The 10971-nt window shown below is 37.5% G+C and overlaps 1 protein-coding gene across 1 annotated transcript; it reads right to left on the minus strand.

Annotated features, from left to right (window-relative positions):
• Positions 1-6596: 6596 nt before the first annotated feature.
• On the minus strand, positions 6597-9514 carry LOC140833909 (uncharacterized protein At4g15545-like). The gene is made up of 9 exons (XM_073198414.1): positions 9200-9514; positions 9006-9074; positions 8538-8594; positions 8349-8394; positions 8087-8164; positions 7665-7925; positions 7319-7361; positions 6898-6976; positions 6597-6791 (listed from the first exon to the last, which is right to left on the minus strand). The coding sequence occupies exons 1-9, from the start codon at positions 9497-9499 to the stop codon at positions 6699-6701; spliced, it is 1026 nt and encodes a 341-aa protein (XP_073054515.1). The 5' UTR covers positions 9500-9514; the 3' UTR covers positions 6597-6698.
• Positions 9515-10971: the final 1457 nt, after the last annotated feature.

Raw genomic sequence — 10971 nt, forward strand, 5'->3', positions numbered from 1 at the left:
TTGGAGGGGAGAGTTTGGAGAGAGAAAGAGAAAATAATGGAGTTGATAATTGAGAGTTTACACAAAACTTCTCTTCCTTCGTTTAGTCAAAGAAATAATATAAAACATGTTTTGTGTGTGTGCGCTATACGTGTAGTTGTGTGTGAAAGTGTGAGTGTGTTTGAGTCAAAGTGTGTGTGCTTAAGTGGTGTGATAGAAATTAGGGAATAAATTACTTAATTGCATCATTAAGGTATTAATTAAAATATTAACTCAATTAACAATTTAAATAAAATACTAACCCCCACTAATCTTTACATAAATTCCTCCAATTAAAATAAACACACACTAATTTTATAAAATTCTCCAATTTAAAATAAAATGCACATTTGCTACACTTTAAGAGTTTTAAACTCTTAAAAGCACTAAATAAATAAATTAGACTTTTTAAAATGCTAAAAACTAATTAAATTATTTAAAACACCCAATCTACTTAACAATAAAATTCCACATTAAAATTTACTAAAAATCGTCCCGGTCTCCTTTCCTCGATCTCGCCTCGAATATTCGCCTGAAACATAAAACTCAAGAAAATATTTTAACGTACATTAAATAAACATAAATAATTAAAATACTAAAATTTCATAAATTATATGAAAGCATGCATTAAAATCATTTAATAAAATATATAAGGAATTTAATAACTTGCACTCACGTGGTTCATGTGGACTTCTAATTTTCGAGACATCACAAATGGAATCCGAGATCTGGAACCCTTACCATAGAATTTCCACTCCTCTGTCATTTCAGGTCTGAATCTGACAATCTTGTGGAAGCAATCCACGGTAGCTTTGTACTTAGTCAACATGTCAATCCCGACAATGCAATCAAAATCAGATAAACCAAGTACAACACAGTCCAAATCAATTTCATGCCCCTCAAACTGTAGTATACAGTGTCTAACTGAAGTCACAGATATAAGACCACTTCCCAACGGAGAAGAAATATATACTACAGTAGACATTGACTCGACAGGCAATGCATGTGTCAATGCAAAACATTCTGATATAAATATATGTGATGCACCTGTATCTATCAACACATATGCAGGATAACCGCAAAGAAAACAGTTACCTGCAATCACGTCGTCTGGCGCATCCTGTGCCTGCTCCTCTGTCAATGCAAACACCTGAGCCTGTTGTCGGGGAGGTTGGCTCACTGTCTGGCCACCTCTGGCTCTAGGCTGGGACTGTGTGGGCGTGGGCTGGAAGGAATGGGCAGACGAAGCTTGCCTCTCGGGCTGAGCTACTGAAGCTGATGACCCTGCACTCTGAAATCTCTGGCCACCTTTTTGGGGACAAACTCTGGCGAAGTGTCCCGGCTGTCTGCAATAATTACATCTGCCCATCACTCCCTGACACTGCTCAGTGGCATGCCTACCACCACAAGAACTGCAATAAACACCGGTATAATCGGTACTCTGGCCAGGACCTCTCTGTCTTGACCCACTGGAGCCCGACGAACTGCTCCCTGCTCTCTTAACTGCTTACCCTTAGCCTTCAAAAACTCTTTCTTGCCACTACTGCTTCCACTATCAAATCGAGGAGGAGGTGGTGGAAACTGTGCGGCGGGCAGTGGCGGTCTCTGACCCTGAACACTATAGGAAGCTCCCCGCTACCTAATCAAGCCAGCCTCTGCTCCCTTTGCTCGGTTCAGCGCCTCAGAAAAAGTGTTGGGTCGCCCCGTGTTCGCTAAGGTGAAGATGTCTGGATTCAAACCATTAATGAACTGATCGACAACTGCCTCGTCATTCCCTGCTACATGTGGTGCAAATCAAAGCAAGGAAGAGAATTTGGCAACATACTCCTCTATGTTCCATTGCCCCTGTCTCAAATTGGCGAACTCTGCCCCTTTGTCTTTTCGGTATGATACTGGAAAGAAACGTTGATAAAATTCATCTTTAAAAACTTTCCAAGTAATATCAATACCTCGATGTTCCAGGGCTCGTTTCGCCGTTAGCCACCAACTCTTGGCCACTTCTTGCCATTGATGTCCAATCAGCTTCACCCGACGTTCATCTGAATAGGCAAGTGATTCAAATAACATTTCTTTATCATCCAGCCAGCTTTCGCAATCCGCTGCATTCTCAGTGCCTTTCAAAGTCGGGGGTCGGAACGACTGAAACCGCTTTAACAGAGTCTCCATCGGGGTAGCGGTTACGTCCATCTGAGTACCGGACGTACTCCCCTGTTCTGGCACTTGTCCTGCAGCTGGTTGCGGTATCCTTCTAGGCGGCATATCTGGTTATCAAACAGGTTAGTACACATGCTATACAAGCTGTCTCAGCCCTCCTCTGATCATATACCTCTGATCCAGAATCGGTTCTGATTCAGTCTTGGCAATTATATGCTGTAAATCAACTCAGATACAATACAACACATAATAGGGAAAGCAATAAATCATGCTAGCACATCAAAAGCAAGGAAGATGACTCGATCTACCCAGCTCATTCTATTCTATCTCAGTCTACAGAACCTACTGCTCTGATACCACCTGTTGTGGGGACCCGGGCTCTAACTCAAATCTGTCTGGGATTAAATGGATCTGTGAGAAAATATGGGTCAAATTTTCACTTTTCAACATTAATTCTAATGTATATAAATAAGCATAAGGTCTTTACTTATTTTACAAACATACAAACATGTCTTGTTCCGATACATCAATATAACTAGTGTTTAATACAAAATACAAACCATAAACTACAAATAGTCCAAGTCTAGTAAAACCACTAGTCATCTTCTGCGCCCGTAGTCACCACGCTATCTTGATCTCATCTCTGTCGTGACCCAGATCCTGCCCCACCTGTTGTTATGCACACATACAGACATAACAACAGCCGGAAACTCCGGTGAGAACAAATCCCAGTATAAAACATGTATACATGCATATGCATAATAAAATCATAAAACACCATATCATGCATGTAACGTAAATCATGGGTTCCATAGTCTATGAAACCAGTCTATAAAAACATGCAATGCAAATCAACTCATGTCTTGACTCAACTCGACTCTACTCTAGGGATCCCGGGGTGAATAAGACGTCACTGTCTGTTACCTACCCTCCCAATCGGGGTAACTGTACGTCTTATTCCTAGACTTCGGTCGTGTCTGTATCGAATGTCTACAATCGGAGGAAGTCTGCTCCTATGCGTCGATACACCAAACGTCTAGTTTTGACAAATCTGTCAATAACTCTCCTATCTCAATGCTTGAATATAAATCTATAGACAAAGCATGATCATATCAAGAGATTTGAATATAAATCTATAAACAAATCCAAATCATATCAAAGACATAAACAATAAATCTAGTATGTGATTTTGTTGGGAAACTCCAATCAAATCTGATTCGAGTCGTGTCTTCCCTATAATCACATGAATTATACCTTTCTTGTCGTAGTCGAAGCCTCGAAGACGAATCTGTCACTTTCAATCTGAAATGGAAATATTGAGAGGTACAATATCAATCACAATTCAATTCAATGCATATACCATCAATAGTAAATCTCGGTATAACTTTCGACGGCATAACGACGTGATTTCTCAATACCGGTCACTCAAACAACAATCAACTAATATCCACAACTCATAATCAATATCATAACCCATTTCCAACTCTGAAATCTGCATAATCTCATAACCACATAATCTGAAATTTCATAACAATCGCATATCATATCCCTTCATCGATCCGGTAGCGAATATACGTTCACAATAATCATAAGAACACATATTCATAATTATATCAGAATTTCTCCAATATCTAATCTTCAAACCATGCTGGAATTTAAAGAAACTTACATCCTCTTGTAGCCCTTAGCGCAAGGATTACGGAAATGAACTCGTATCGAAAATCGGACTACTAGATCATTCAAAATCACAAGTTTAAGATCAAAAGAAATGGAAGCTTTCTCCTTGGATTTCTCTCGGCCTTCAGTGTTCTGAAATGAAGGAAAAGCAGACAACTCACATCATATTGCATGGCAAGGACAAGTTCTATTATTTTTCAAATGGCACGCATGACCGCGGGTGTGGTGGCACAGGGACCGCGGGTGCGCTCAAGTTTCGGCAGCCCTTTTTATTTTCTAAACTCGACGACCGCGGGTGCGGTCCCTCTATGACCGCGGGTGCGGTGACATTACCGCGGGTGCGGTTATGTTTGAACCGCGAGTGCGGTATCACAATGTCAAAAATAGGTACCCTACTGGACATCTACCGCGGGTGCGGTCCTTCTAGCACCGCGGGTGAAGTGTCCCCTCGGCCTCACCTTCACAAATTCACATTTAATGACCGCGGGTGCACTCCTTCTCTAGGCGCGGGTGCGGTCTGTCTTGTACTCAAAACTCTAATTTCTCATGCATTCTCACATCTTACGAATCTCACATCAATGAAGACTAATAATCTCGAGCCTTACAATTCAGAAGGATGTCATTTGGTTTATGCAATGCCCCAACTACATTTTAAAGATGTATGCTAAGTATTTTTTGCGACATTGTTGAAATTTTTTTGTAAATTTTCATTGATGATTTAACTGTTTTTGGGAATACATTTTATAATTTCTTTAAAATTTGGAAAAAGTTTTAAAAAAATGCGAGGAAAAAGGTCTTATTTTAAATTGAGAAAAATGTCATTACATGATTACTTCTGGAATTGTTTAGGGACATGTCGTGTCATCTCATGGAATTGAAGTTGATAAAGCAAAAGTTGATGTCATTGCCAATTTACCCTCTCCAAAAACCATTAAAGAAATTCGCTCATTTTTGGGACATGCTGGATTTTATAGGAGGTTTATAAAGTACTTTAGTTTAATCTCTAAACCTATTTGTAATCTCTTAACAAAAGACATTGCATTTTAGTGGACTCAAGAATGTCAAAATGCTTTTGATAAAATCATTCGACATTTAACATTAGCTCATATCATGCAACCTCTTGATTGGTCTTTACCATTTGAAATCATGTGTGACGCGACTGATTATGCAGTCGGTGCAGTATTGGGTCAAAAAAGAAACGATAAGCCTTATGTGATATATTATGCAAGTAAAACTTTAAACAATGCTCAAATGAGTTAGTCCACAACTGAAAAAGAACTACTTGCTGTAATTGTGAGGTCCGGGGCCGAAGAGGACGGGGGGTGATCGTCGGTGCCATGAGGTTTCACGGACAATGAGCGGCTCCTAGCAGGCTTTTAGGCGAAGAGAACATGAATGAAACGATCCTACACCAGAAGAAAAGGGATTCCAAAACTGTTTAGGTATGAGACTGTACAGTTGAGGAGGGCGTAAAAGATTTGATAAATACTACTCATATCAAGAAGGTTCATCTTGTTTTCGGTAGCTCATCACATAAGAACTCCAAAGTTACGCGTGCTTGACTTGAGGAAATTTTGGGATGAGTGATACCCTGGGAAGTTTCCTAGGGTGCGTGTGAGTGAGGACATAAGCACGCTGGAAAGACTCGTCTTGGTACAATGGGGACAGTTGTCGAATCTGGGGCATGTCATTTACGCTCGAAAATTTTGAGATAATCGCGTAGAACTTGTATTAGATAGAAGAGGAAGTTCTTTGAAACACTGGAGAATTCGAAGGCCTGCTGGAGTTTTTACGAAAATGATATGATGGATAAATGGAGAGGGGCAGCCAAATACTAGGGTAAGAGATTAGGGTTTTTGGATGGTAGGTTTAATATAATAATTAGTGTATAATGAGCTCTTAATTAAAAATAATGAGGTTAAAAAAGATTTTACGCCCATTATGCAATAAAATAGTCTCATCAAGCTCAAAAACACTCCCGAAAAATATTTCGTTTAAGTACGTTTTGGAAAATATCAAAGAATTCGAACTACATAACTTGACTGCATGCAATCTAAGGTTTTGCTAAAATATGTGTTTAATTATTTTAATGTATTAAATACATGATTATTGCATGGATATGTGTTTTATTCCCTGGTTTGTTAAGGTTTCATGTATTAGGACCTTTTTATAGTATTTCAAGCTCGAACGAAGAACGGAGACCGAGAACAGTTAAAGAAAAATAATTTTATTCAATAATTATAATATATGGTGTAATTAGAGGTAATTTTTGAAAATGGGTCTTGTAGGATATTTTTGCTCATCGAGTCATTTTTAAACAGGTACGCAAATTTTAGAAAGTCAGGAGACTTTTTGAAGGTTCGGACAATATTTTCAAAAACGAAACTAAACGAAATATTTTTCGGAAGTGTTTTAGGCTTGACCAGACTATTTTATTGCATAATGGGCCTAAAATATTTTTTAATTTCATTATTTTTAATTAAGTGCCAAATATACACTAATTACTATATTAAACCTACCATCCAAAAACCCTAATCTCCTACCCTAATATTCTGCCGCCCCTCTCCATTTTACCAGTAGCACATTTTCGAAAATCACCTCTAACTAGACCATAGATTAAATTATCAAAAATAATTATTTAATAAAAATATTTTTCCTTAACAATATCCGATCTTTGTTCCTTGTTCGAGCGCGAAATACTACAAACTTAGGATGCAGAAAAACTCAATAAGCTTTGAAAACAAGAAGATTATAACAAAATGTAATATTCATATCATAAATTCACTTTGTAGTTTATAGTTACACAAAATCTAAAATAAGAGAGATAAAAGATCAATTCATACATTATGTCAGTTGATATTACGTGTGATCAAGCCCTCGAACACAACATAAAGATCTTTGTTATCGGGACCAAAGATTTCATCAGCCTTCCTTAAAGTTTCCTAACATGGTAAACGAGCAAATAGGATCAATTAAGGAGATAATATATTCTTTGTACATGCAAGAAAGTAAGAACGGATGTCGTTAGTAATGTAAATAATGGCATACCTCTTTTGTTTGCTTATGGGAATTTAGTTCCTTCACAATTGCTAGAAACTCCCCAAACTGCTCGTATGATAACCGAGTTCTGATGTAACAGAGCAAAAGTTAATTTAAACATTTGATGTGACAAGTAGAACATGAGTTAAGAAGCGCTCAGAATTAGTAGGGATGGAGATGATTTTTTATGATAATAGAAAATGAGTGAAAAAGTAGGAGAGATGAGTATGTGTAGATTAGATATAATGGGTATTCAATGGCAATTTTCTTAGAGGGCAGATGAACATATAAAGTTGACATATAATTCAAATATTCGGAGATGGCATGATAAACTTGGTAGAACTGGCATTGATATCTAGTTAGTGGTTCTGTGTGATAACGAACCATGACAATGTGAATAAACCATTTTTCATGAGAAAAAATCATGTACCTGACTTGACGGAAGAATTCTTTTCCGTCTACACGGGTTCTTCCTGATGTAAGAACAAAGTCATTAGATACCATGCTGTCTTTATTAAGACATTAGTATTTTACTGAAGGAAAGATGCCAAAGAATGTATGATGTAATGAAGATCATAAGTAGTTTTTCCAAAACAGAACCAGCGGCGGTACAAGCAACTATACTTAATTCCCGAATAAGATGAACTTGAAATAGAAGGTAACTGAGTAACAAGAGTGGCATTCATGCACAGTTCTTTAACCTTTACTTATCAATAGAAGAGGTAAGAATGGGAAATCAATAGAAGAGGTAAAAATGGGAAGATTTAGCGACTAACCTGTTTGGGGTCCTGTATCCAAGCCTGACATCAAACCGTACTTGCTAGATGGCATAGAAGACAATGAAGAAAACTTATCATCAAAGAACCCTCTCGCTGCTGTAAATGAAACTGAGTGTCGCCTTGGAGACAATGGTTTGGGTGTCCTAGTTGGAGTTACAGATGCAGATAGACCTGGAGGGGAACCAGGAGGCGTGAACCGAGGTGTGCCGCTAGTTTGGGATGCTAGCAACAGGCCCTGTGATACACGTGGCCTTAAAGCTGTCATGTAGAGATAATGATTAGAAACAATATCAATTTTGAACTTCAAAGCAGGCATAAGCACTGGAAAGATCAAATGGAAAATAAAAATAACCAAAAGAAGAACATCTGGGCAAGAAGTTTTCTTTAATCAGCAATTAATTCAAGAACATCACACATACTTTCAGACTCTGTGTCGTCCGAATATGAGTTACTGGCATAATCTGAGAATTGGCTACGCATTGAAGCTGCATCATCCTCTAAAACATTCCAACAACATCATCAAACGAGCACATAAGAATTAAAGAACAAATCTCAGAATTAGGACCAATTTTTTTTTACTATTTAGAATAGCGTGTGAAGCTGAATTTGAGCAGCACACTTTCTTAAGATCTTTCCTCTTAGGGTTAGAACCCAAGAAATGAAATAGATGAAATAGTAAACCTTGATAACATGAATCGTATTTGGCAGCAGCTTTCGGAACACTTGCCTATCAAACCAAAGACGAAAAAAGTGAGCAAACCAATCATCTAGTGGTTAGAGCAGAATCTCAGCCTTATATCTGCAAAAATATGCTCATCGCAAAAGCAAGAAAAAGATGTGCCGACTTTATTCAAAAATTTATTCACTTACAGGGTTGTCTTCTTCATCTTGTAGAGATCGCATGAGTGTTTTTCTAAAGGCCTCCAACTGCATCAACAAAAGCTATGAGAACCATGCACTAGATGAACACAGTAATTAAACATTGACACCAAGATTTCAATGACTTTCCAAGATTTAGATGTTAAGTGCTTAAGAGGACTTGAATGTTTCTAATCAAAGACGACAATGGGACACTCGGTTCAAATGACTTATGTGGCCTAACCTAGGAATCAGCCTATGTTTTTTAACAGAAAGGAACCCTTCATTGTTTAGATTCAATTCTCGACTATCAAGCACCATGTATCACATAAACTAATTTAACTTGCTAGAGTGTAAATACTCAAAAAGAAGCTGTAAACTGTACATCACACATATCCGAATGTCAGAAATAACTTGAATAAAAGTGCATGACTCTCGCATAATCCACAAGAGTACACTGCCAAAAGCTAAAAATCATACCTTTGTAACATCCCTATTCAGCTTTTTCACCGTACTGCTCAGTTGCGCGTTCTCCTTCATCAAGCTTTCCTATACATCAACAAATCCAGACAAACATAGAATAGCCACACCCCAAACAAAATAACAATTAACCACTCACAGATAACAACTAACTCCAATTTTTCCATGTCCTCAGTCAGGATTTGTGTCCTAACCTTTTCCTGCTGAACTTGACCGAGCTTATCTGGCGCGTCGTCGAGCGAGGCTTCAAGTGACTCAATCTGCGATTCTAGGTTGGAAATGATATTGTCTTTGTGAGCCACCTCCTGGCGGAGAACGGAAACCTCCGACTCGAGTGCGCTGACACGGGTCGACAGTGCAATGGAGGTGATCTTCCGCGCGACATCGAGCTGCTCGAACGGATCGGCGGGCAGAACCTCCAGTAGTTCCTCGGGGAGGTCCAACTTGGGGCCGCCTCCAGATTCTTTCGACAGCATATTCTTGCTTTTTAACATTATTACAATAACTTAATGGATTTGTTATTTATTTTTATTTGCTTATAATATAATAATAAAAATTATTTGTGGGTGAAAATCTGTTGCTGTTTTTGGATAAGAAAATTGTGTTTTGGATTTCTTTCATATGTCGTCGTTTTCAATTCGATGTAAAATATTGTGTTATAAAATGGGTGGCTGCTTTCTCTTAGTCTGTGATTTAAGTTTGCGGACGCTAAGGGATGAGGCTCTAACCATGCATTTGGTTTTGATGGGTGCTTTTTTGTTATTATTTTGTCTTACATATTATATAGTACAAAATATCTCAGGAATTCGGAGTATATACTGTTGGGACATCGTGTTCTCACATCCAAAATACAACAGAAGTTCAAAATTTTTGTTCTTGGGCGTCGTGAGTTTAAAACATTCATAGGGTGTTTAAATAATTATACATTCGCGTTCTTAATGCTGGACTTCAAACTATTCTGGTGTTTAGGCTGATATAATCCTTTTTGTAAATACCTATGAACTGCTCTTCATATTTGATCGCCTAATTATGTCCATGATCGAAAGCTATATTCTTCGTTTGGATTGCATTAAAAATCGCAAACGATTCGTGTGTCGAGATTGTAGCCTCCGAATTTCCAAAATCCGGAGATGATGCAGCGACGGCGGCGCGACGATAAAAGACTCTTCTTGATGGCCGCAATTAATTTTCCCCTAGACTTTTTGTTGGCCGAGAATTCCATGTTTTACAATCATGGATTTGTGCTAATTGATTCTCAATCAATTATTAAAAATAATTATTGATTCTTAACCAACAATCATGCAAATCTAATTTGCTTTGGGGGCCAAGTTTCTTCATCAATTTCCTTGTGGTGGCCGAACACTTGCTTCAATTGAGAAGAGGATTTTGTGGATTTTGTGGTGGTTTTGTGTGCAAAACATATGATATGTATTATCAGTCCAATTTGTGTATATATAGAGTGACACTCCTAATCTAGAGTCTCTCTCCCACAAAAACTCTAATAGTTTCACTATATTTAAACTCTCATAAAACTAATATATATCGTATTTTTTAACTTTTAATCATACATGATATATTAATATCATATACACATATTTTATATCACCATATAAAATATATATGTAAATTAATTAAATTAAATAACCGTTATTTAATTTATAAATTAACTCCTTAGTTAATTTAATTTTAAACACTTCTAGAGTGTATATTAGAATTTGTGTATGTTAGTACTCACCACTACTAGTATAATCATTTAATTAATAAATTCCAAATTCACAAAAAAAATGATTTTGAACTCATTATAACTCCGATCGACAATCCGAGAGCGTAGATTACCGAGGATACAAATCTTGATCATATAATGATAATTGAAAATTTCGAAAAACAAAATTTTCATTTACCATATTGGGCAGCTGCCAGTTTTAGTGAACTTCTTCACAAAACAGGCAGTTCCATTCTTCGTCCT

Source organism: Primulina eburnea, chromosome 6 (assembly GCF_022965805.1).
Source record: "Primulina eburnea isolate SZY01 chromosome 6, ASM2296580v1, whole genome shotgun sequence".
Classification (NCBI taxonomy): Eukaryota; Viridiplantae; Streptophyta; class Magnoliopsida; order Lamiales; family Gesneriaceae; genus Primulina; species Primulina eburnea.

What these genes read in the sequence shown, in the direction of transcription:
- LOC140833909 (XM_073198414.1), bottom strand. Translation starts at nt 9,499, where the DNA reads ATGTTAAAAAGCAAGAATATGCTGTCGAAAGAATCTGGAGGCGGCCCC. An exon ending in TGAATAGGGATGTTACAAAG is followed by an intron (nt 8,595 to 9,005) that starts GTATGATTTTTA and finishes TTGTTGATGCAG; the next exon opens with TTGGAGGCCTTTAGAAAAAC. An exon ending in GAATTCTTCCGTCAAGTCAG is followed by an intron (nt 6,977 to 7,318) that starts GTACATGATTTT and finishes CTGTTACATCAG; the next exon opens with AACTCGGTTATCATACGAGC.